The sequence below is a fragment of the Nicotiana tomentosiformis genome, chromosome 11 (genome assembly GCF_000390325.3).
Source record: "Nicotiana tomentosiformis chromosome 11, ASM39032v3, whole genome shotgun sequence".
Lineage (NCBI taxonomy): Eukaryota > Viridiplantae > Streptophyta > Magnoliopsida > Solanales > Solanaceae > Nicotiana > Nicotiana tomentosiformis.
In genome coordinates this window covers 122,811,339-122,839,207 of record NC_090822.1, presented here as the reverse complement: position 1 = coordinate 122,839,207, position 27,869 = coordinate 122,811,339, and the positions used below count along the sequence as shown (strand labels likewise).

Here is a 27,869-nt window from a genome sequence, read left to right as displayed (position 1 = left end):
TGGAGCCATCTGAATGCTCGACTGGTAGCTATTATTATAAGCAAACTCCGCAAGTGGCAAGAAATGATACCAAGAACCTCCAAAGTCTATAACACAAGCACGAAGCATATCTTCCAATATTTGAATAGTGCGCTATGACTGTCCGTCTTTCTGTGGATGAAATGTTATACTCAACTCCACCCGCGTGCCTGAATCATGCTGTACAGCCCTCCAAAAATGTGAGGTAAACTGTGTACCTCGATCTGAAATAATAGACACGGGCACACCGTGAAGGCGGATAATCTCACAAATGTAAATTCCAGCTAACCTCTCTGAAGAATAGGTAACTGCCACTGGAATGAAATGTGCTGACTTGTTCAACCTGTCCACAATGACCCAAACTGCGTCAAATTTTCTCTGAGTCCGTGGGAGCCCAACAACAAAATCCATAGTGATACGCTCCCACTTCCACTCAGGAATTTCTAACTTCTGAAGCAAATCACCAGGTCTCTGATGCTCGTACTTAAATTTCTGAAAATTCAGACACCGAGCTACATATGCAACTATATCCTTTTTCATTCTCCTCAACCAATAATGTTGTCGCAAATCTTGATACATTTTGGCGGTACCTGGATGAATAGAATACCTGGAACTGTGTGCTTGTTCAAGAATTAATTCACGAAGTCCATCCATATTAGGCACACAAATACGACCCTGCATTCGCAGAAACCCATCTTCCCCTATATCAACCTGTTTGGCATCGCCGTGCCACACCGTGTCCTTAAGGACAAGTAAGTGAGGATCATCATACTGCCTCTCTCTGATGCGCTCATATAAAGAAGACCGAGCGACTGTGCAAGCTAGAACCCAACTGGGTTCTGAAATATCTAACCTCACGAACTAATTAGCCAAAGTCTGAACATCTGCAGCTAATGGCCTCTCACCAATCGGAATATACGCAAGACTGCCCATACTCACAGCCTTTCTACTCAAGGCATTGGCCACCACATTGGCCTTTCCGGGGTGATACAAAATGGTGATATCATAGTCTTTCAACAACTCCATCCATCTTCTCTACGTCAAATTAAGATCCTTTTGTTTGAACAGATACTGGAGGCTACGATGATCAGTAAATACCTCACACGAGACACCGTAGAGGTAATGCCTCCAAATCTTCAGCGCATGAACAATGGCTGCCAATTCTAACTCATGAACATGATAATTCTTCTCGTGAACTTTCAATTGCCGCGGCGCATATGCAATTACCTTGCCATCTTGCATTAATACTGCACCAAGCCCAATATGAGATGCGTCACAATATACCGTATACGATCCTGAACCTGTAGGTAATACCAACACTGGCGCCGTAGTCAAAGTGGTCTTGAGCTTCTGAAAGCTCAACTCACATTCGTCTGACCATCTAAATGGGACACCCTTCTAGGTTAGTCTGGTCAATGGGCTTGTTATAGATGAAAACCCTTCCACGAACCGACGATAATAACCTGCTAAACCCAGGAAACTCCAGATCTCTGTAACTGAAGTAGGTCTAGGCCAATTCTGAACAGCCTCAATCTTCTTAGGATCCACCTTTATGCCTTCTGCCGATAAAATATGCCCCAAAAAGGCAACTGAGTCTAACCAAAACTCGCATTTTGAAAATTTGGCATATAACTGATTATTCTTCAAGGTGTGAAGCACACTTCGAAGATGCTGCTCATGCTCCTCTCGATTGCTGGAGTAAATCAAGATATCATCAATGAATACAACCATAAAAGAATCCAAATAAGTCTTGAACACCTGATTCATCAAATCCATAAATGCTGCTGGAGCATTTGTCAACCCAAATGACATCACTAGGAACTCGTAATGCCCATACCGAGTCTGAAAAGCTGTCTTAGGGACATCAGATGCCCTTATCTTCAACTGATGGTAACCAGATCTCAAATCAATCTTCGAAAATACCTTGGTACCCTGAAGATGATCAAATAAGTCATCAATTCTTGACAGCGGATATTTGTTTTTGATAGTGGCCTTGTTCAACTGCCGATAGTCTATACACATCCGCATCGAGCCATCTTTCTTCTTTACAAATAATACTGGTGCACCCCAGGGCGAGACACTGGGTATAATGAATCCCTGATCAAGAAAGTCTTGTAACTGCTCTTTCAATTCTTTCAACTCTGGCGGGGCCATATGGTATGACAGAATAGAAATGGGCTGAGTGCCCGGAGCCAAATCAATACAGAAGTCAATATCTCTATCGGGTGGCATCCCCGGCAGATCTGCAGGAAATACTTCTAAAAATTCACGAACGACTAGTACTGAGTCCATAGAAGGGACATCCGTACTGGGATCGCGAATATAAGCCAAATAAGCTAGACACCCTTTCTCTACCATACGCCGAGCTTTCATATAAGAAATAACCCTGCTGGCAGAATGGCCAGGAGTTCCTTTCCACTATAACTGAGGTAACCCTGGCATAGCTAGGGTCATTGTCTTGGCATGAAATTCCAATATAGCATGATAAGGAGACAACCAATCCATACCCAAGATGACATCAAGATCTACCATTTCAAGAAGTAGAAGATCCACACTAGTCTCAAGATTACCAATAGTAACCGCACACGAACGATAGACATGATCTACTATAATAAAGTCTCCCACCGGTGTAGATACACACACAGAAGCACTCAGAGAATCACAAGGCACAACCAAATATGAAGCGAAATAGGAGGACACATAGGAATAAGTAGATCCTGGATCAAATAGAACTGAAGCATATCTATGGAAAACTGGAATAATACCTGTGATCACAGCATCAGATGACTCGCCCTCAGGCCTAGCTGGAAAAGCATAAAATCGGGCCTGGGCCCCACCACCCTAAACTGCGTCTCTGGGAAGGCCTCTAACTGGCTGGCCTCCACCTCTAACGGTCTGGCCTCCACCTCTAATGGCCTGACCTCCACCTCTAATAGCCTGACCTCTACCTCTAGCTGCCTGACCCCTACCTCAAGCTGGTTGAGTAGGCAGTGAAGCAACCGGTGCCGGTATGATGGCACAAGAATCTTGCCGAGATCTGTTACTTGCCAATCTAAGGCAATACCTCCTGATGTGGCCAGTGTTACCACACTCATAACACCTATCCTGATGCCGTGGATGCTAAAGATGAAGCTGACCCAGATGGGTCGGATAACCACTATAGTAACTCTGGAGTGGTGGTGTACTGATAGGAGCTGAATGTGTACTGAATATTGGCTGCCCAGAGTAAGGCATAATAGGACCATGACTCCCTGAAGCACCGGGAGATACATGAAGTGCTGAATGAAACGGTCTGAGAGGATGACCCCTACAAAAATTACCCCTGCCTCCAGACGAGGCACCACTGAAACCATCGAACTGACGAGGCCTCTTATCAGACTTCTGCCCTTTTTCCTGTGCAAGAACCATCTCGATCCTCCTTGCGACATTAGTAGCCGCCTGAAAGGAAATCTCACTTCCGATCTCCTTGTCCATCTGAAGTCTGATAGGGTGAGTGAGTCCCTTTATAAACCTCCTCACTCTCTCTCCCTCCGTAGGTAGTAAAAGGAGAGCATGACAGGCCAAATCCACAAAACGAGACTCATACTGAGTTACAGTCATATTGCCCTGTTGTAGACGCTCAAATTGCTTGTGGAATTCCTCCCTTAGTGTGATAGGAAGGAACTTCTCCAGAAATAGCCGAGAGAACTGCTCCCACGTAAGTACAGGATATCCGACTGGTCGGTTCAATGTATAATCTCTCCACCACCTCTTGGCAGAACCCGTCATCTGAAATACAGCAAAATCAACCCCATTAGTCTTAACTATACCCATCTTCCATAGCACCTCGTGGCAGCATTCAAGATAATCCTGTGGGTCCTCAGAAGGTGTACCACTGAAGTGAACTGGAAAGAGCTTAGTAAACTTATCCAGTCTCAATAAGGCCTCAAAGAACATGGTGGGCCTATCACCGATCTGTGCCACAACAACTGGCTAAACTACCCCAACTGGCGGGGCTGCTTGAGCCTGATTCTGGGGAGCCATCTGCTCTGGAGTGGGAGTAGTAGGAGTTTGTGCTCCTCCCCCAGCCTGTAAGATGGCTGGTGCCACTGGAAATGTACCATTCTGAGCCACGCCCACCATAAGACTTACTAAACGGACTAGAGCGCCCTGAAGTACTGGAGTGGCTATGAATCCTTCCGGGACCTGAACTGGTCCAACTGGTACATTCTGAACTCCTCCTGAAGATCCACCTGAGGTTCTATGACAGGTGCAGCTGCTCGAGCTTTGGACTAAGCTCTACCTCGGCCTCTGGCATGACACCTGAGGTTCTATGATAGGTGCAGCTGCTCGAGCTCTGGACTAAGCTCTACCTCGGCCTCTGGCACGACCTTGACCTCTACCCCTTGCCATAGTTACTATCGGGGGTTCTGGTCCCTGTCCCTCGGTAGAGGTATTACGTGTTCTCACCATCTGCGATAGAATAAGAGTAGAATGGTTCAATCATCGATGATAGAATAAAATCGCACGACAAAATAAGAAAGAAGTGATATTGTTCCTAAACATCATAGCCTCAGGGAGATAAGTACAGACGTCTTTGTGTCGATCCTTCAGACTCTACTAATCTTGCTCGTGACTCGTGAGACCTATGTAACCTAATGCTCTGATACCAACTGTCACGACCCGAAATTCCCAACTTCGGACCGTGATGGTTCCTAATATTTTACTTGCTAGGCAAGCCAACGTTAGAATAATATTAACCAATTTTTAAACAATCTTTAAATTATTAATAATCAAGAAACAAATGCGGAAGCAAAGTTTGAAATATAGTGAAATAATCCATAAAAATAACGGTGTCTAAATACCATCCCAGAATTGGTGTCACAAGTGCACGAGCTTCTAGAATAAATACAAATAAAGGTCTGAATAAAATAAAGCTATCTAAAAATAAACACACAGCTAAAGTAAAATAGACGGGGACTTCAAAACTGCGGACGCCATGTAGTTATACCTAAAGTCTCCTCTGGTAGCTGAAATCCGAGAAAGTCTATGGTACGCCGCTGGGACCAACTCCAAAATCTGCACAAGAAGTGCAGAGTGTAGTATCAGTACAACCGACCCCATGTACTGGTAAATGTTGAGCCTAGCTTCGACGAAGTAGTGACGAGACTAAGGCGGTTCACTTACATTAACCTGTACGCAATATTAATAACAACAACAAATAATAGAAATAAATCAGGTAACTCATTTATAATAATTGAAGCCAACTCAACAGTCATAATCCATTATTATTTCAACCAATTCTGTTGCATCGTGCAACCCACTCTCACAATATCTTCACATTCAATTCTGTTGCAGCGTGCAACCCGCTCTCCCAATATATTCCTTTTAATAAAGTCTGTCAAGTATTTATTTCAATCAAGTATATATATATAGACTTTTAAATAAGTTTGTTGCGGCGTGCAATCCGATCCTCCAATATTGACTTTTTAATAAGTCTGTTGCGGCGTGCAACCCGATCCTCCAACATGGACTTTTTAATAAGTCTGTTGCGGCGTGCAGCCCGATCCTCCAATATAGACTTTTTAATAAGTCTATTGCGGCGTGCAACCCGATCCTCCAATTAATAAGTCTGTTGCGGCGTGCAACCCAATCCTCCAATATATATCCATTTCAATCAATTCTGTTGCGGCGTGCAGCCCGCTCCTCCAACATATTCATTTACTGGTTCTTATAGAAGAAATTTTTCCGATAATTGCAACAATTAATATAAAACTATAAGACAACAAGCATACAATAATTATGATTTAATTATGAAACAAACAATGACAAATAGCAAATTATCATAGAAATCCGGGAGAAAATAGGCAGTTTAATATTTAATATGCTAAATGTCAAATAACAATTAAGATACATAATTCAAATAGCATGAAACAATTAATGCAAGAATTCAAGGATTAGTGTTTGACAAAGAATAGGAGAGAAATAATTATTATAATAATTAATTCATAATTCAAAATAATTTATGAATTTTTTAAGTAAGTAGGCAAACAATCAATTTGACGACTTATAGACACTCGTCACCTCGCCTATACGTCATTCGCATGCATTTCACATAACAAATAATTTAAGGATTGTATTCCCTCAAGTAAAGGTAAACCTCAACACTTACCTCACTTTGCAAATTCGAAATCAATTATTCAACCACAACTTTTCCTTTTAAATTTGCCTCTGAAAGCTTCAAATCTATTCACAAACAATCCAATATATTCAATACTAATCATATGAATTAATTCCTTATGAATTTCCAAATTTTTTGAATAAAAATCCGAAATTCATTAAAATATTTGGCAGTGGGACCAACATCTCAAATAATGGAAACACTCACGAAATCTGAATACCCGTTACGATACGAGTTCAACCATACAAAATTTGTCCAATTCCGATATCAAATGGACCTTCAAATCTTAAATTTTTGTTTTTGGAAGATTTTATAAAAATCTAATTTTTCTTCCATAAATTCATGGATTCATGATATAAACGAGTATGGAATCATGAAATATAATCAATATAGGATAAGGAACACTTACCCCAATATTTTTCCGTAAAAATCGCCCAAATATCGCCTTACCCTAGCTCAAAAATGGAAAAGGGTTGAAAATGGGACGAATCCTATTTTCCAGAACTTATGTTTTGTTTCTAGAACTTTTACCGTTCGCGAATGCGGTCAGTGCCTCGCGTTCGTGAAGAACAAATTCCTGCTGACCAATTTTATTCTTCGCGAATGCGAGGGCTACTTCGCGAACGCGAAGCTTGCCTGGCTTGGCCTTCGCGAACGTGAGATGCCCTTCGCGAACGCGAAGGCCATTTTCCTGGCTAGCCCCTTTCTCTTCGCGAACGCGGGGATTCTATTGCGAACGCGAAGCTTTGTACCTCAACTCTTCGCGAACGCATTCCCTCAGTCGCGAACCCAAAAAGTGCCAGTCCAAATTTCCTCTTCTCGAACGTGAGACTCCCCTCGCGAACGCGAAGAAGGAAACTAGAAGCACATTTCTACAGTTTTTTTTAAGTCCAACAATGATCCGTTAACCACCCGAAATCAACCCGAGCCCTCGGGGCTCCAAACCAAACATGCACCCAAGTCCTAAAATATCATACGAACTTGCTCGCGCAATTAAATTGCCAAAATACCACCTAGAACTACGAATCAGACACCAAATCAAAGGAAGTTTTCAAGAAAACTTTAAAACTTATATTTTTACAACTGGATGTACGAATCACGTCAAATCAACTCCGAATCTCATCAAATTTGGCAGACAAGTCATAAATATTATATTGGACCTATACCCTGCTCCAGAACCAAAATACAGACCCGAGGTCAATAAATCCAATATCAGTAATTTCTTAAAAATCATTAAGCTTTCAAGCTTTTAATTTTTCATCAAAATTCCATATCTCGGGCTAGGGACCTTAGAATTCTATTCCGGGCATACGACCAAGTCTCAAATCACGATACGGACCTACCTGAATTGTTAAAATATTGATCTGGGTCCGTTTGCTCAAAATGTTGACCAAAGTCAACTTAGTTGAGTTTTAAAGCTCTAACTCACATTTTAATCTATTTTTCACATAAAAAATTTCCGAAAAATTGTACGGACTGCGCATGCAAGTCGAGTAATGATAAATGGTGCTTTTCGGGGTCTTAGAACATAGAATTACTTATTAAATTTAAAGATGACATTTTGGGTCATCACAAGTCCGCACAGCTAGCTAATGATCAAGTGACTTCGAAATACCTGGATCTGCACAAAAATGTACAGAAGTATAGTATGAGTACACCACGGCGGTGCCCAGTAAGTATCAAGACTAACCTCAATGGAGTAGTGATGAGGAACAGTCAAGACACCTACTGGACTAAATAACCTAAACAAGTATAAGTATAGAACCAACAAAATATGATATCTACATAAAGACTACGCGAAATGGCAATTTATACGATAATTGCAATAGGGAAGGAAAACAACAACTATCAGTGGAACGCCATAATAATGACATAGAAGAATGAGCAGAAACACAGCCTAAGTCCGATAATCACAGATAAAGAAAGGATAAGTAATAACTCAACAATACGACAACTTTCACACCTGGGTTTAGTCAATAAACTCCACGAGGTACCGAACCTTATACTATTCACTACTCACGGGTTTTCAATACCTGAACCCAAACACTTAGCATGCTGTACCCTCATTACACTTTATAACCGCACTGACGACTCACGTGCCAAATAGAGCCATTCTCACATAGAAGGCAAGTAAACAAAGGTGTTCATCTATACTCAATAATATCAAGAAAACTTCTTAACCGATAAGAGTGCTCAACTACGTATATTCTTGTGCAAGTGTCCTAACATAGTTCATGCCAGCTAGTAAGTACAGGAGAAGAAATGGACAACACGTAGAATGTTTTCATACAACTTTCCACAAGATAAAGCTCACACAGGTAAGTGTACCACTACACAAGTATCAACAACAAGAATGCCCCCAGGCCATCACAAGTCATCACAAATCAATCCCTGACACAACCCACCTTGTCTCGCCACGTGTGCAATAGTAAAATAAATGCCCGCCTTATCTCGCCACACGTGCATAATAATATTTCACCTTGTCTCGCCACATGTGCAACCCCCCCCCCACACACATATATATATATATATATATATATATATATATATATATATATATCCCGCCTTGTCACGCCGCATGTGCAAATATCAATAGTAACAATAGCACGCAGAAACCTCGTGCAACCCAAATAACACTCGCACGGCAGAAACCTCGTGCATCACAATAACAATAACCGCATGGCAGAAACCTCGTGCTTCACAACAACAAGTACAAAAACAACAATGACAATAATACAAGGGTACGACAAATAAGTCAACTCAGAGCTTCCAGAACTTAAAGAAACGGAGGAACTAATTCACAAGTAGTAGCCACAATCGGGGAATGCTAGTCATAATAAGAACATCTCAACAAGAAAGGAAATACTATGTAACAATGGTCCACAATATACAGTTCGACAACGAGGAAGCTAACACAAGTCGAATAATTCCAAATAAGGACAAGTCAACCAAAATATAGGATATCTAACTTCTTTTAAGGTTGGGAAATTAGGAAAGAGATACAACAAATTCATCTAAGAAGAAGCAACGGAAAGGTAACCATAACCTCAATTAAGGCTGAACAATTACAGAAGAGATAGTAATAATTTCAATTAAAGATGAGCAATTAGGGAAAGGATAACATTTTCAGTTAAGGCATATATGAATCAAATAAGCAATAAGAGTGAATCATGAAGCAATTAATTCTAATTAAGCAGGTAGAGGAGATACTAGTAATTAAGAAGTGTAATCATAAAAAGAACAACTGCATATTCAGTGAATACAAGAGCCTAAGGACCCTAAAAGGCCACTTTTTCACAAATAAGTTCGAGCACGTACTCGTCACCTCGCGTACACGGAGTATAATTAGCATAGAAGACTCAAATCCTAAGGGGTAGTTCCTCCCCCCCCCCTCCCACAAGGTTAGGCAAGATGCTTACCTCAAAGAAGACATGCTGATACTCAAAAATGAACTCCTCGGTGAAATGGCCTCCGGACGGCTCAAATCTAATCAAAATAACTTCAGAGTACAAATAAAACTCATAAGAAACTATTCCGGATCATAAAGCTTCAATCTTTATCAAAATCTAAAAATCGACCCAAAAGTTGACTCCCGGACCCGCACCTCGGAACCCGACAAATTTTACGGAACCCGAACACTCATTCCGATATGAGTTCAACCACACTAAATTTATCAAATTCCGATACCATTTCGTCCCTCAAATCATGATTTTTCATTTTGAAAGTTTTCTTCAAAAATTCCCATTTTTCTCAACTCAAAACACAAATTAAATGATAAAAATAAAGATAAAATCATGGAATATAATAAATTCTAGGTGAATAACACTTACCCAATCGATTTTCTTGAAAACCCCACAAAGAATCACTCAAAACCGAGCTCTAGAACTCCAAAAATGGTAAAAATGGCAAACCCTCGGAATGGAGTACTATTTATTCTGTCCAGGTCTTAAAGCATCGTGAACGCGGAAGGGTGATCGCGTTCGCGAAGAAGAAAAGTGAAGGCTGTTAGAAGACCCTTCGTGAACGCGAGCAAAGTGACACGAATGTGAAGCACAAGGGACAAGAACCTACGCGAACGCGAAGAGGACATGCGAACGCGAAGGGTAAATAATCACCAGTGCTCAGGGCCTGGTTTCTACTACGCGAACGTGGAAGGAAGGATGCGAACGCGAAGAAGGGAAAAGGCAGACCTTCGCGAACGCGAGAGCTTGAACGTGAACGCGAAGAGGGAATATAAGGTTGTCAGCAGTAACACTTCGCGAACGCGAAAGGCTCTTCGCGATCGCGAAGAAGAAACCAGGAGACGGAAACAACAGTTCAAAAATATAAGAAGATGGCCCGTAGCCCATCCGAAACACACCCGAGGCCCTCGGGACCCCGTCTAAATATACCAACAAGTTCCATTACTTAACACGGACTCGCTTGGGGTCTCAAATCATGTCAAACAACGTCGAAACTACGAATCACACCAAGAATCAAACTTATGAACTTTCAAATCTTCTAACTTCTAAAACTCGTGCCGAAACCTATAAAATCAACCCGGAATGACGTCAAATTTTGCAGGCAAGTAAAAAATAACATAACGGAGTTGTTCCAACTCTCGAAATCACATTCCGACCTTGATATCAAAAAATTCACTTCCGGTCAAAATCTCTGAAAATTTGACTTTCGCCATTTCAAGCCTAAATCAGCTACAGACCTCAAAATTAACCTTCCGGACACGCTCCTAAGTCCAAAATTATCCAACGGAGCTAACGAAACCGCCAGAACTCTATTCTGGAGTCGTCTTCACACAGTTCCGACTACAGTCAATATCCTAAGGCTTAAGCTTCCGTTTTAGGGACTAAGTGTCCCAAATCACTCTGAATCATCTGGTGACTGAATTCAACCACGCACGCAAGTCAATACACATAATACGAAGCTGCTAAGGACTTTATGCCGCCGAACGGGACTTAAATTTTCAAAACGACCAGTCGGGTCGTTACACATGTATAGAATAATTTCCTTTATAATACTATATTAAAAAGATTGTGAAAATGACACCAGATAGCCACTTTTAAGCATGTTATTTAAAATATATCTACGATTTATAATGTATTTAAAGATTAGCTAATTTTGTTCAAACTTCAGGACACAACATCCTAGAGTTTAAACCTCAAAGTTCAGACTTCAGGACAACGTGTCCTAAACTTCGAAAATTGTGTCCAGAAGTTCGAATTTTATGTCTTGAATTTTAAATTAATAGTTCAGAAATTTCAAATTAGCAGCTCAAAAATTCATGACACTAAGTCCTGAATTTTCAAATTCAGGATACTTAGTCTTGAAGTTTGGGTGAATTGGCTAATTTTCAAATACATTATAAATTTTGAATATATTTAAAATAGTGAAATTAAAAGTGACTATTGCTGCACTTGGAGTAAGGTTCTTGTGATGGTTGTTCCATCTTGCCTTTGACCATGTTGAAAAATAAGTGCAAGTACTCGACATTTCTCATTTAATATAACCTTTAAAACTATGACAGAAAGAATAATTACTTGACAACATGGAAAAGAAGTTGGAAGTTAATTCTAACATTTATAATCTCTACCAAACATTTTACATCTTACCTTTTTTTTTTATTTCTCATTGTGTTTTTTTATATATATTTGACAGGGAGGTTGTTACACCAGAATGCATTTGGTCAAAGCAGGTCAAGTTAGGTGTGCCTAAAAAATGAAACATTCCTTGGTAGCAATAATAGGAAAGTTAATTTATTCTTACATATTTAATATAACTTAGATTATTTATAAAATAATTATAAATAAATCACTATAATATAATATTAATTAGTAACTTGATAATAATAATAATAATAATAATAATAATAATAATAATAATAATAATAATAATAATAATAATAATATAATCGGCTATCATAGTTAAATTATACTAATAATGTTACCATTTTCTCTTAACTCGGTAATCATGTTTAAAGAAGGTTTCATTTAAAGGAATGTTAGTGTTTTGAAGATTAAAATGACTAACCTCTTGATGGGCCGTGCGCTTGAACTTTTCTGTCTATTTAGCCAAACGAATCTTCTGTAAAAATAGCACGGGCTAGCCAGTTTTCGGACTGGTAATTCAAAAATAACCAATGTTTGCAAAGTCATTGAAAAATAGCCACTATTTTATTGCAACACGGACTGGTCCAACATAATATGCAGGAGATTGGTGCACCTGTGTATGAACTTCCAGCATATTATGCTTGAATTCCAGCACGCGAAAAGTTCCAGCATAATATATGTCACGACCCAAAAATTCCACCACAGGCGTCGTGATGGCACCTAGTCTCTAAGACTAGGTAAGCCGATTTTAATTATATTTTTGGAGCTATTTTTTTTAATTAAATAAGTAACCAAAACTATCAGCGGAACAAATATTAATGTACAACCTCCCAAGACTGGTAGTACTGAGTCACGAACTCTAACTGAATACATGTAATGATCACGAGGACCGAATATATAATACTGTTTGATTAAAAATTAACAGTACAATGAAATGAAAAGACTCTAACGGACTGTGACGACCAAGCAGCTCTACCTTGAATCTTTACGATCCCGCTTTAACTCTTCTCAAGTCCAATAACTCAAATACCTGGCTCTGCAGAAAAATGTGCAGAAATGTAGTATGAGTACACCACGGTCGGTACCCAGTAAGTATCAAGACTAACGTCAGTGGAGTAGAGACGAGGTACAGTCAAGACACTCACTAGTCTAATAACCTGTGCAATATAGCAGTATACAATAGTACTGGAAAACAACTAGCAATGATAACAAGAACTCAACTAGTGATATAACAACAAGGCAACCAGAACATCATAATTATTGCTCAGGCGAATAAGGAACGCAAGTAAAATCAATAAGTCAAGTCCTTCAAATATAAATCATTCACATATTAGTCTTTAAAATAAATATCTTTCGAATATACTTCTTTTGAATAATTATCTTTCGAATATACTTCTTTCAAATAAATATATTTTCAAGTAAAAGTCACCATGTGACACCTCATTCCAAATCATAAAAATTACGGGTCTCAGCCCATTTTTATATTTTTCACAACACCTCGTGCCCATATTTCTATCATTATCATATGGACAACTCACGTGTCAATAATAAAATCATCATATTTTTTCCCGGCACCTCATGCCCATATTATTTTCATAAGTGCACGGACAACTCACGTACCAAAATATCAATGTATATAAGATCCGCAAGATCAATTTATTTTTAATAAAGTAACAACAACAACAACAACAACAACAACCCAGTATAATCCCACTAGTGGGGTCTGGGGAGGGTAGTGTGTACGCAGACCTTACCCCTACCATGAGGTAGAGAGGCTGTTTCCAATAGACCCTCGGCATCCTTCCCTCCAAGAACTCCCCACCTTGCTCTTGGGGTGACTCAAACTCACAATATTTAAATCAAGTAAGAAATCAATAAAAAGATAAGTTTATTTTAGAAATCGTTTGAGAGAGGAAAAATGACATTTCTTTTAAAATAAAGCATCAGATAAACTACTGATTTAGATATAAAATTTATTAAATTAAACATACTGGAAATTTAATTTTATTTAAAACAACTCAATCATTAAAGATAAGTACAACCCAAAAATATAAATCCTCAAAGTCTCGTACAAAAAAGTCAAGGTCAACACAATACATCAAGAAATACAAAACACTTAATATTAAGTCAAATAATACATCACAGAAAACACAAAAATTTTAAATTACGGAAAAACAAAATAACCAAGGGTAAGTGCAAACATAGTCCCGAACTAAGTGCTCAACAGGTTGTCACGACCCAATTTTACCTATAGGTCGTGATGGCGCCCATCACTACAGATAGGCAAGCCAACTAATAAATCAAACGTATATTGATTAAACTTTTAATCCAAGAAAATAATAAAATACCAAATTCTACTAATGTGTGTGCCAAGACCCGGTGTCACAAGTACATGAGCATCTAGTAGATTATACAAAACTCCAAATACTATCTGAAATGAAATAGACAGAATGTAAATATAAGAAGAGACACTGGTAGTTGCAGAACGGCTTAGAAAGGCAGCTCATCACTATGCCTCGGGATGACGTGGATATGTGATGATAGGTCCTCCACTAGTACCTGTCTCAGATCCTGCACAAAAAGTTCAGCAAGTGTAGTATGAGTACGTAAACAACGTGTACCCAGTAAGTATCAAGCCTAATCTCGAAGTGGTAGAGACGAGATGGCCAACTTTGACACTCACTATGGGTCAATAATAATAATTAAAATAAAACTAGAATATTTAACTCAGCATGATTCACAGAATATAACAATAATCTATTTAACCAGCAGAAATAATTAAATTCCTTCAAAATGCAACAATTCTCAAAATATATATTAAATCCTTCAATTTTAATAAAAATTTCAATTTATCAAATAGCTTTACAAGCTGCAATTCAATTTCAATGAATTTTTAATTTATCAAATAGCTTTACAAGCTGCAATTTAATTTTAATGAATTTCCAATTTATCAAATAGCTTTACAAGCTGTAATAAACCGTCAAAGTATCGTGTAATTATTATTATTATTAAGCACGATTTTTGTCGAGGTCGTACGGCTCGATCCAGAATGTCGTGTACACTACCGAGGGACGTGCGGTACGATCCATAGATGCATCTATCTTGCCGAGACATTCGGCCCGATCCATAAGAAAGGAGGATATTTTTCTTATGTACCTCCGGGAATGAGAGTATGTTTATTATAAGATAAATTCGAGAGGATGAATAATTTCTTTTAACAATTTATTTAATCCAAACAAAAATTAAGCATGTGAAAATTTCATCTTTTACTACCTTTCATAACAATTCACAATATACACATCAAATAATTTAATTAATAAAGAATACAATTTACACAAGTAATTCATGCTTTGAGTCCTAAACTACCGACTCTAGCATTAATAGTAGCTACGCACGGACTCACGTCACCTCATGGGTACGTAGCCCCCGCAATTAGCAACAATTATTTAATTTAATCCTTATGGGGTAATTTCCCCTCACAAGATTAGACAAGAGACTTATCTCGTCTCAAAGTTCACTTTCCGATTACCACGTCGCGTTGAATTCTCGGTTAGACGCCGAAAAATCCGAAACTATCCAAATATTATACAAAATATTTAATATATGCTAAATGATTCGAAATTTATCTATTAAATAAATTACCTTATCCAAAATGGTAAAATTCCTAAAATTTACCCCGGGCCCACGTGCCCGGATTTCGGAAATTTTCGGAGGTAATCATTACCCATAATCTCAAGAACTCAAATATATAATTTTCATCCAATTCCATAACCATTTCCATGGTGAAAAATTAAAAATACCAATTTCTAGGTTTTTCTTCAAAACTCCAAATTTCTACAAATTTTCATGTCAAAATCCATATATAAACCATGTATTTAACTTGCAATAGGTGTGAATTAACTTACCTCCAAGTTGCTAGGTGAATGCTCCTCTCAAGAAGTTCCCAAGATCGTCCAAGAATGAAGAAATGAGCAAAAATGCTCAAATCCCCACTTCAAACACTCACTGCCCAGCGATCATCGCGCCCGCGGCAAACTTTTTCACACCTGCGGCTTCGCACCCGCGATGGATTTTTCGCACCTGCGGCTTCGTACCCGCGATGGATTTTTCGCACCTGCGGCTTTACACCCGCAATGGATTTTTCGTACCTGCGGCTTCACACCCGCGATGGATTTTTTTGCACCCGCGGCTTCGCACCCGCGATGCAGCAAATATCAGCTACCTCAACTCTTCTTCAAATTCCAAATTCGATCTGTTAACCACCCGGAATCCACCTGAGGCCCTCGAGACCTCAACCAAATATATACCAACAAGTCCTACAACATCATACGAACTTATTTGAAACCTCAAATCACATAAAACGACGCTAAAATCATAAATTATGCTCCAATTCAAGCTTAATGAAACTTAAAATTTCCAACTTCTACATTCGATGTCAAAACCTATCAAATCAACTCCGATTGACCTCAAATTTTTCACACAAGTCATAAATGACATAACGGAGCTATGAAAATTTTGGAAACTATATTCCGACTCCGGTATCAAAAAGTCAACTCCTCGGTCAAACTTCCAAACTTAAATTCTTGTTTTTATCCATTTCAAGCCTAATTTAACTACGGACTTTCAAATAAAATTCCGAACACCCTCCTTAGTCCAAAATCACCATACAGAGAGCTATTGGAATCATCAAAATTCTATTTTGGGGTCGTTTTCACATAATTAGACATCCGGTCACTATTTGAACTTAAACATTTAAATTTTTCATCAAAATTCGATATCTCGGGCTAGGGACCTCGGAATTTGATTCCGGGCATACGCCCAAGTCCCAAATCACGATACGGACCTATCGGAACTGTCAAAATACTAATCCGAGTCTGTTTACTCAAAATGTTGACCAAAGTCAACTCAATTGAGTTTTAAAGCTCTAATCCACATTTTAATCTATTTTTCACATAAAAACTTTTCATAAAATTTTACGGATTGCGCATGCAAGTCGAGGAATGATAAAAAATACTTTTCGAGGTCTTAGAACATATAATTAATTATAAAATTTAAAGATGACATTCTGGGTCATCACATTCTCCACCTGTTAAACAAATGTTCGTCCTCGAACGGGTTTAGAATTATACCTGAAGTGCCGAATAAGTGTGGATATCTGCTCCACATGTTTTCCTCGGCCTCCCAAGTTGCTTCCTCGACTAGTTGGCCCCTCCACTGGACTTTTACTGCAGAAATCCTCTTGGACCTCATTTGGCGAACATGTCTATCAACAATGGTAATTGGCTCCTCTTCATAACCAAAGCTATTATGTAGCTGAACTGTGCTGAAGTCTAACACATGTGATAGGTCGGCATGATACTTTCGGAGCATAGATACATGAAAAATCGGTTGAACTCCCGATAGACTGGGTGGCAATGCCAGCTCATAAGCAACCTCCCCAACTTGTCTCAACACCTCAAATGGGCCTATAAACCTTGGTCTCAACTTGCCCTTCTTCCCGAATCTCATAATTCCCTTCATCGGCGAAACCTTCAAGAGAACTATTTCACCTACCATAAATGATATATCACGGGCTTTATGATCCGCGTAACTCTTCTGTCTGGACTGTGCTGTACGAAGTTGCTCCTGAATCAACTTTACCTTTTCCAAGGCATCCCTTACCAAATTAGTACCATATAACTTAGCCTCACCGGGCTCAAACCATCCTATAGGTGAACGGCATCGACGACCATATAAAGACTCAAATGGAGCCATCTCGATGCTGGATTGGTAACTGTTATTATAAGAAAACTCGGCCAAAGGAAGGAAACGATCCCACTGGCCTCCAAAGTCAATCACACATGCCCCGAGCATATCCTCCAAAATCTGAATTGTCCACTCTGACTGCCCGTCGGTCTGCGGATGAAAGGCTGTGCTGAGCTCTACACGGGTCCCCAACTCACTCTGTACTGCTCTCCAAAAATGTGAAGTAAACTGAGGGCTTCTATCTGATATGATGGAAATTGGCACGCCATACAACCGAACTATCTCCTGAATATAAATCTGGGCCAACCTCTCTGAAGTATACGTAGTCACAATAGGAATAAAATGTGCCGACTTGGTCAACCTATCAACAATGACCCAAACTGCATCAAACTTTCGCAAGGTCCGCGGCAACCTAACTACAAAGTCCATAGTGATGCGTTCCCATTTCCATTCTGGTATAGTCATCTACTGAAGTAGGCCACCTGGCCTCTGGTGCTCATATTTAACTTGCTGGCAATTTAGACACTTAGCTACATACTCAACTATGTCCTTTTCATTCGATGCCACTAATAATGCTGCCTCAAGTCACGAGAACTGTATGCCTTCTCCAGGATCTTTTTCCTTAGTTCATCCACATTAGGAACACACGGACGATCCTTTCCTTAGTTCATCCACATTAGGAACACACAGACGATCCTGGAGTCGCAAAACACCATCCGCACCAATAGTAACTTCCTTGGCACCACCTCGTAGTACCGTTTCTCGAAGAACCATCAAGTGTGGGTCGTCATACTAGCGAGACTTGATCTGTTCAAATAGTGAAGACTGAGCTACAACACATGCAAGAACTCGGTTGGGCTCTGAAATGTCCAGCCGCATAAGTCTGTTGGCCAAGGACTGAATATCCAAAGCTAATGGCCTCTCCTCTGCTGAAATGAAAGCCAAACTACCTATACTCTCCGCCTTTCTACTCAAGGCATCTACAACCACATTTGCTTTGCCCGGATGATACAACATAGTAATATCATAATCTTTTAGTAACGCCAGCCATCTGTGCTATCTCAGATTTAGGTCCCTCTGCTTGAACAAATGCTGCAAACTGCGATGATTAGTGTAAACTTCACAAGACACCCCATAAAGATAATGCCTCCAAATCTTTAGAGCGTGAACAATCACAGCTAACTCCAAATTATGTACTGGATAATTCGTCTCGTGGGGCTTCAGCTGACGTGAAACATATGCAATAACTCGCCCTTCCTGCATTAATACACAACCCAAGCCAATTTGGAAGCGTCGCAATACACTGTATATATTCACGAACCAGAAGGTAACACTAACACGGGTACTGTAGTCAATGCTGTCTTGAGCTTCTGAAAGCTTGACTCACAATCATCGGACCATCGGAACTGAACACCCTTCTGGGTTAATTTGGTCAAAGGTGCTGCAATAGATGAAAAACCTTCCACAAATCGGCGATAATAACCTGCTAAACCCAGAAAACTCCTTATTTCAGTCGCCGAAGTGGGACGATGCCAACTTTAATACCTTTGCCCAACACAATATGTCCTAAAAATGCTACAGACTCTAGCCAAAACTCACATTTAGAAAACTTAGCATGTAGCTTTTGTTCCCGCAATGTCTGAAGCACTAGTCTCATATGCTGCTCATGTTCCTCCTTATTGCGTGAGTAGATCAATATGTCATCAATGAAGACAATGACAAATGAATCAATATATGGCCTGAATACCCTGTTCATCAGATCAATAAATGCTGTCGGGGGATTAGTTAAACCGAGGGACATCACCAGAAACTCATAATGACCATATCTAGTCCGAAAAGCAGTCTTTGAAACATCCGAATCCTGAATCTTCAACTGATGGTACCCCGACCTCAAGTCGATCTTAGAGAATACCCTAGCACCCTACAACTGGTCAAATAGATCATCAATACGGGGCAACGGGTACTTGTTCTTAATAGTGACTTTGTTCAATTAGCAATAATCAATACATATCCGCATTGTTCCATCCTTCTTTTTCACAAATATTATCGGTGCACCCCCAAGGCGATACACTCAGTCTGATGAACCCTTTGGCCAGTAACTCTTCAAGCTGTTCTTTCAACTCTTTCAATCCTTTCGAAGCAATGCGATGTGGTGGAATATATATAGGCTGAGTATCTGGAGCCAAGTCAATACAGAAATCAATATCACGATCAGGTGGCATACCTGGAAGATCTGAAGGAAATACATCAGAGAACTCCTGAACTACATGCACTGAATCAATAGCCGGAGTATCTGCAGTAGTATCCCAAACATAGGCTATATAAGCCAAACAACCCTTCTCAACCATGTGTTGAGGCTTTATAAAAGAAATAACTCGATTAAATGAATTAGCAGGCGAACCCTTCCACTCCAGCTTAGGCAATACTGGAATAGCCAAGGTAACAGTCTTGGCATGACAATATAGAATAGCATGATATGAGATAACCAGTCCATGCCCAGAATAATTTCAAAATCGGTCATCTCAAGCAATAGGAGATCTGCTCTAGTTTCATAACCACAGAATATACTAATACAGGACCGGTAGATCCAGTTCACAACAACAGAATCGCCCACAGAAATGGACACATAAACATGAGTACTCAAGGACTCACGAGAAACACCCAGGAATGGAGCAAATAGAGATGACACATATGAATATGTAGATCCTAGATCAAATAATACTAAGGCATCTTTGCCACAAACAGAAATAATACCTGTAATCACGGCATCTGAGGCCTGTGCATCTGGTCTAGCCAAAAAAGCATAGAACCGAGCTAGAGCGCCAACTGGCTAGCCTCCGCCTGGTTGACCTCCTCCTCTAGGACGACGCCTACACACCTGTCCTCCACTTCTTGGTGGTCGGACTACTGGTGGAGCAACTGGTTCGGTAAGCATAGGCTGCTGACCCTGTTGTACTGGTCTACCCCGAAGCCTGGGGCAAAACCTCCGCATGTGACTGGGATCTCCGCACTCGTAACAACGCTTCGGTGCGATGGGCTGCTGACTAAGTGTCTGGCCTTGTGGAACTGAATACCTACTGGGAGGACCCTGAATAGCTGGTGGGCGATAAGAACTCTTTGGTATAGCACTAAGATAGGGTCGCACTGGAGCATCTCGAGAAGGCGGGGGTGCTGGATATGGGGGCCTGCTGGACTGCCCTCTCACGAACTGACCTCTGCCCCCAGACGGAGCACCTATTAACTCTCCAGAATACCTAAACCACTTATCTCTAGAAACTTGCTCTCGGCTAAGCTGACGTACACCCTCAATCCTCTCGTGCCATAGTGGCCTGAATGCCAGTATGTAAACCCGCAACAAACCTCCGCACTCTATATGCCTCAGTAGGGAGTATCATAAGTGCATGGTGAGATAAATCAGAAAACCTCGCCTCATAATCGGTCACAGACATCTGACTTTGCTGGTGCTACTTAAACTGAAACCTCAACTCTTCCCTCTGGGAGGATGGAATATACCTGTCCAGAAAGATACGGGTGAACCTGTCCCAAGTTATGGGAGGAGAATCTGCTGGTCTGCCAAGAACATAAGACTACCACCATCTACGGGCTCTGCCCTCTAGCTGAAAAGTAGCAAAGTCTACCCCATGAGACTCCAATATCCTCATGTTGTGCAGTCTGTCCCTGCAATGATCAATGAAGTCTTGTGGATCCTCATGTCGCTCACCCCCAAAGATAAGAGGATGTAGTCTAGTCCATCGGTCCAATAATTTCTGAGGATTGGCAGCTACAGCTGGCCTGGGCTTAGTGTAGCTGCTGTCACTGGTTGGGCTCCACCCACAGGTAGTGCACCCTGGGTCTAATATACAGCAACTGCCTGTCCATGGGCCTGTGCGGTAGGGGTTTGTGCTCCCCCACCCGCCTGAGATGTGTCTGGGTCTGCCGGAAATAAACTGGCCTGAGTCATATTGTCCAAGAACCGCAGCATACGACCCATGACATCCTGAAATCATGGTGCAGATGTGAAATCCACCGGAGCTAGCTCTGCCACAGGCACCTCACCCTATTCCTCAATAATAGGATTCTCTGCTAGACCCACTGGCAGCATAACTGGAATAGTCCTGGGACGTCCTCGCCCTCTACCGTGGGCTGGAGCCCTCCCTCGGCCTCTGCCTCGGCCTCTAGTAACTGGGGGAGTAGCTCTTCCCTGGTCTAGAACCTCATTAGAGCGCGTTCTCACCATCTGTGAGAAAATAAGAGAAGGATATTTAGTATTACATTAATTGCACGATGGAATATGGAGAAAGGTAGTTTCCTAACACCCTATAGCCTCTCGAAGATAAGTACAGACATCTCCGTACCGATCCGCAAGACTCTATTAGGTATGCTCAAAACTTCTGAGACCTACGTGAACCTAGTGCTCTGATACCATGTTGTCACGACCCAATTTCACCTATAGGTCATGATGGCGCCCATCACTACAGCTAGACAAGCCAACTGATAAATCAAACGTATATTGATTAAACTTTTAATCCAAGATAATAATAAAATACCAAATTCTACCAATGTGTGTGCCAAGACCCGGTGTCACAAGTGCAATAGCATCTAGTAAATTATACAAAATATCAAATACTGTATGAAATGAAATAGACAGAATGTAAATATAAGAAGAGACACTGGTAGTTGCAGAACAGCTCAGAAAGGCAGCTCACCACTATGCCTCGGGATGACGTGGATATATGATGATAGGTCCTCCACTAGTACCTATCTCAGATCCTGCACAAAAAGTGCAGCAAGTGTAGTATGAGTACGTAAACAACGTGTACCCAGTAAGTATCAAGACTAATCTCGAAGTGGTAGAGACGAGATGGTCGACTTTGACACTCACTATGGGTCAATAATAATAATTGAAATAAAACTAGAATATTTAAATCAGCATGATTCACAGAATATAACAATAATTTATTTAACCAGCAGAAATAATTAAATTCCTTCAAAATGCAACAATTCTCAATATATATATTAAATCCTTCAATTTCAATAAAAATTCCAATTTATCAAATAGCTTTACAAGCTGCAATTCGATTTCAATGAATTTCTAATTTATCAAATAGGTTTACAAGCTGCAATTCAATTTCAATGAATTTCCAATTTATCAAATAGCTTTACAAGCTGCAATAAACCGTCAAAGTATCGTGTAATTATTATTATTATTATTAAGCACGATTTCTGCCGAGGTCGTACGGCCCGATCCATAGTGTCGTATACACTACCGAGGGACATGCGGCACGATCCATAGATGCATCTATCCTGCCGAGACGTTCGGCCCGATCCACAAGAAAAGAGAATATTTTTTTTATGTACCTCCGAGAATGAGAGTATGTTTATTATAAGATAAATTCGAGAGGATGAACAATTTTTTTTTAACAATTTATTTAATCTAAACAAAAATTAAGCATGTGAAAATTTCATCTTTTACTACCTTTCATAACAATTCACAATATACACATCAAATAATTTAATTAATAAAGAATATAATTTACACAAGTAATTCATGCTTTGAGTCCTAAACTATCCGGACTCTAGCATTAGTAGTAGCTACGCACGGACTTTTGTCACCTCGTGGGTACGTAGCCCCTGCAATTAGCAATAATTATTTAATTTAATCCCTATGGGGTAATTTCCCCTCACAAGATTAGACAAGAGACTTACCTCGTCTCAAAGTTCACTTTCTGATTACCACGTCGCGTTGGATTCTCGATTAGACAGCGAAAAATCCGAAACTATCCAAATATTATACAAAATAATTAATATATGCTAAATGATTTGAAATTTATCTATTAAATAAATTATCTTATCCAAAATGGTAAAAATCCTAAAATTCACCCAGGCCCACGTACCCGGATTTCGGAAATTTTCGGAGGTAATTGTTACCCATAATCTCAAGAACTCAAATATATAATTTTCATCCAATTCCATAACCATTTCCGTGATGAAACTCAAAAATACCAATTTCTAGGTTTTTCTTCAAAACTCCAAATTTCTACAAATTTTCATGTCAAAATCCATATATAAACCATGTATTTAACTTGCAATAGGTGTGAATTAACTTACCTCCAAGTTGCTCGGTGAATGCTCCTCTCAAGAAGCTCCCAAGATCGTCCAAGAATGAAGAAATGAGAAAAAATACTCAAATCCCCGCTTTAAACACTCACTGCCCAGCGATCATCGCGCCCGCGGCAAACTTTTTTGCACCTGCGGCTTCGCACCCGCGATGGATTTTTCGCACCTACGATTGAATTTTCGCACCCGCGATGGATTTTTCGCACTCGCGATGTACCAGATATCAGCTGCCTCAACTCTTCTTCAAATTCCAAATTCGATCCGTTAACCACCCGGAATCCACCCGAGGCCCTCGAGATCTCAACCAAATATACCAACAGGTCCTACAACATCATACAAACTTATTTGAAACTACAAATCACATAAAACGACGCTAAAATCATGAATTATGCTCCAATTCAAGCTTAATGAAACTTACAATTTCCAACTTCTACATTCGATGTCGAAACCTATCAAATCAACTCCGATTGACCTCAAATTTAGCACACAAGTCATAAATAACATAATGGAGCTATGAAAATTTTCAGAACTGTATTCCGACTCCGGTATCAAAAAGTCAACTCCTCGGTCAAACTTCCAAACTTAAATTCTTATTTTTAGCCATTTCAAGCCTAATTTAACTACGGACTTTCAAATAAAATTCCGAACATGCTCCTAAGTCCAAAATCACTATACAGAGCTGTTGGAATCATCAAAATTCTATTCCGGGGTCGTTTTCACATAATTAGACATCCGGCCACTATTTGAACTTAAATATTTTAATTTTTCATCAAAATTCCATATCTCAGGCTAGGGACCTCGGAATTTGATTTCGGGTATACGCCCAAGTCCCAAATCACGATACGGACCTACCGGAACTGTCAAAATACTAATCCGAGTCTGTTTGCTCAAAATGTTGACCAAAGTCAACTCAATTGAGTTTTAAAGCTCTAATCCACATTTTAATCTATTTTTCACATAAAAAACTTTCCATAAAATTTTACGGATTGCGCATGCAAGTCGAGGAATGATAAATAGTACTTTTTGAGGTCTTAGAACACATAATTAATTATTAAATTTAAAGATGATATTCTAGGTCATCACACAGGGGATATCCCGAGGTACCGCCTTGTAGTCCCAAAATAAATATGCAACAATAACAATGCCCCCAGGCCATCACAAATCAATCCCGACATAGCCCCCCTTGTCTCGCCACATTTGCAATAGTAACATAAATGCCTGCCTTGTCTCGACACACGTGCATAATAATGTTCCCAGCTTGTCTCGCCACATGCGCAAACCCACATATATATACCCCGTCTTGTCACGCCACATGTGCATAAATCAATAATAATAATAATAATAATAATAATAATAATAATAATAATAATAATAATAATAATAATAATAATAATAATAATAATAATAATAATAATAGCACGGCAGAAGCCTCGTGCAAACACCCGAACAAAACTTCCCCATAATATAACGTGCCAATATCACATCTCATAAATTGCACCTCAAGTGCTCAAATATTACAATTTATTACAGATTGCACATCAAGTGCTCAATTATTATAAATTATCATAGATTGCACATCAAGTGCTCAAATATCACAACTTGCCACAAAAATCAACAATACCTTATTTTCACATAAAATTCAAGGTGGCAATCACACCAAATCATCATGTAAAAACAATTTCAACAAACAAGGATCTAGGCATGATAAATAGGGGATGTATTAAGTGCCAAAATTTTCCAATTTAATACATAAGGGCGTCTAAGGACATTTAATCAATGAAATTTGCACATATAAATCAAGTATGTACTCGTCACCTCGCATACAAGGTTTTTCAATTACACAATTTGCACATAAGAATCAATGCCTAAGGAAAAATTCCCCCACTCGAGGTTAGACAAGACACTTACCTTTTTGAAGTTAGGCCGATATTCCAAAATCGCCTTCTTACTTGAATTGACCTCCGGATAGCTCACATCTATCAAAATTAATTGTATAACTTCATTAAAATTAATCGAAAACAATTCCGGATAATAATACGTCGACTTGAAATCCAAAAAGGTCAACAAAAGTCAACGCGGCACCCACCTCTCGGAACCCGATATAATTTTCATGAAATTCGAACACCCATTTCGATACGAGTTCAACCATACTAATTTTATCGAATCCCAATGACAACTCGACCTCCAAATCTTAAATTTTTGTTTTTGCAAGATTTTACAAAAATCTTGATTTTTCTCCATTAAATCCGAATTAAATAATGAATTCAAAGACATAATCATGGAAATCAAAACTGGATAAGAATAACCTACCCCAAACACCCATGCAAGAATCTCTCCAAAAATTGCCCTCTACCGAGCTCCAAATTTGATTTTGAGTTATGAACTCAAACCCCCATTTTTGGGAATTTGATTCCAAGGGGTCATGCCCCATGACCCCTTGGGCGCGCCCCGTGGCATCCTGGCCAGCCTCCCAATGATCGTCACCACGGTCGGCCCCGTGGTCTCGGCAGCTCCAAGTGACAAGCGCGCATGTGCCTCTGTCGCCCCACCGATAGCCATCGCCAGTGCCCAGCCACAGGCAGATGCCAACAGCGTCGCGCGCGTTGACAATGCCGCGCGCGTAGACCCTGATGCTAAAGACAAAGTTGCTGCCAACGGACTTATTGCTGCTTTGTAGAAGACTAAGTCCTTTTCATTGTAAATATAGAGTAGTTTTGCTGCATTTTCTTTAAGTGTGATTTTCCAGCTTTCATAGGTCTAGTCATGTAACTTTGGTTTATTTTTTTAAAGCATTATTAAGGGGGACCAAGCAATTAAAAATTTTAAGCAAGCAAACAATTCTCTGTACTGGTGTCTCTCCCCCCCGTCACAGTCTTGTTTTTTCTGTAATAGCTTTCATTCAATGCAATCAAGCTTTCTTTCATTCTCAATTCTCTTTTCTGCTCTCTTTCAATTGCTCATGACATTGGTTTTCCCGTACAGCACTGACAATCTAGTCTAGCATACGGAGGGGACCTTAGTTGGCGGACAACAACCGTACTGACATCGGTTGCTTAGCGTTACGTCGCCCTTCCAAGGAACTTCAGGAAGGCGCCGTGTAACAGTTGGTATCAGAGCCTAGGCTCGACATTGGATGAGGGATTACATTGCAATTACCACCATTTCTGACCATGGTAAATTATGGGGATCGCATCGTGACCCTTGAGGGAATGGTTGATGCATTACGGCTCATCATGGAAATGGTGCCTGATCTAAAGACCAGCCTAGTGCAAAGGTTGGACACCTGGATTGCAGACTCATCCAGGCCGAAGTTGACATAGAAAACATCAGTTGCGACTCTGAAGGAGACCGGCAAATGGCAGCCACAGAGGCAGCTGAAGTTTTTGGTAAATTTGAGGTCCTCCAGCAGGAGCGTGCCAAGGATTTAGCCAATAGGGAACAAGAGGCAGACATGGTGACTGCCATGCAACAAACTATAGACAACTTGACAGGCCAGCTCAATGTTGTCAATGCTGCTTTACAAGGCCTACTTCGAGGAGGCGGAAACCAATTTAGAGGTGGTGTAAACCTCGCCCTTATGGCACAAAAGCTGAAAGTTCCTGAGCCAAAGCCATACAGTGGAGCTCGGAATGCCAAAGAAGTGGAAAACTTCATTTTCCAACGTGGCACCCACCTCTCAGAACCCGACATAATTTTCATGAAATCCGAACACCCATTTCGATACGAGTTCAATCATACTAATTTTATCGAATCCCAATGACAACTCGACCTCCAAATCTTAAATTTTTATTTTTGCAAGATTTTACAAAAATCTTGATTTTTCTCTATTAAATTCGAATTAAATAATGGATTCAAAGACATAATCATGGAAATCAAAACTGGATAAGAATAACCTACCCCAAACACCCATGCAAGAATCTCTCCAAAAATCGCCCTCTACCGAGTTCCAAATTTGATTTTGAGTTATGAACTCAAACCCCCATTTTTGGGACTTTTAATTCTACCCAGATACGCCTTCTTCGCGTTCGCGACCATTGCTTCGCATTCGCGAAGGCCAAAACCCAACTGCCTCAAATCCTTCATCGCATTCGCGACCTCCTCGTCGCATTCGCGAAGGCCAGCTGTTTCTGCCCCATCATTTTCTCTTCGTGTTCGCGACCTTCTCGTCGCGTTCGCGATGACCAACTCCTTCGCGTTCGCATTCCACGCTTCGCATTCGCGAAGGC

At 40.1% G+C, this 27,869-nt stretch overlaps 1 protein-coding gene across 1 annotated transcript in view; it reads right to left on the bottom strand.

Annotated features, from left to right (window-relative positions):
• The window catches only part of LOC104101143 (serine/threonine-protein kinase Nek6-like), a 64,046-nt gene extending 37,241 nt beyond the window's left edge, over window positions 1-26,805 (bottom strand). The window contains exon 1 of the mRNA XM_070189918.1: window positions 26,789-26,805. Coding sequence (XP_070046019.1) covers window positions 26,789-26,805 — 17 coding nt within the window. The remainder of the gene's footprint in view (window positions 1-26,788) is intronic.
• Window positions 26,806-27,869: the final 1,064 nt, after the last annotated feature.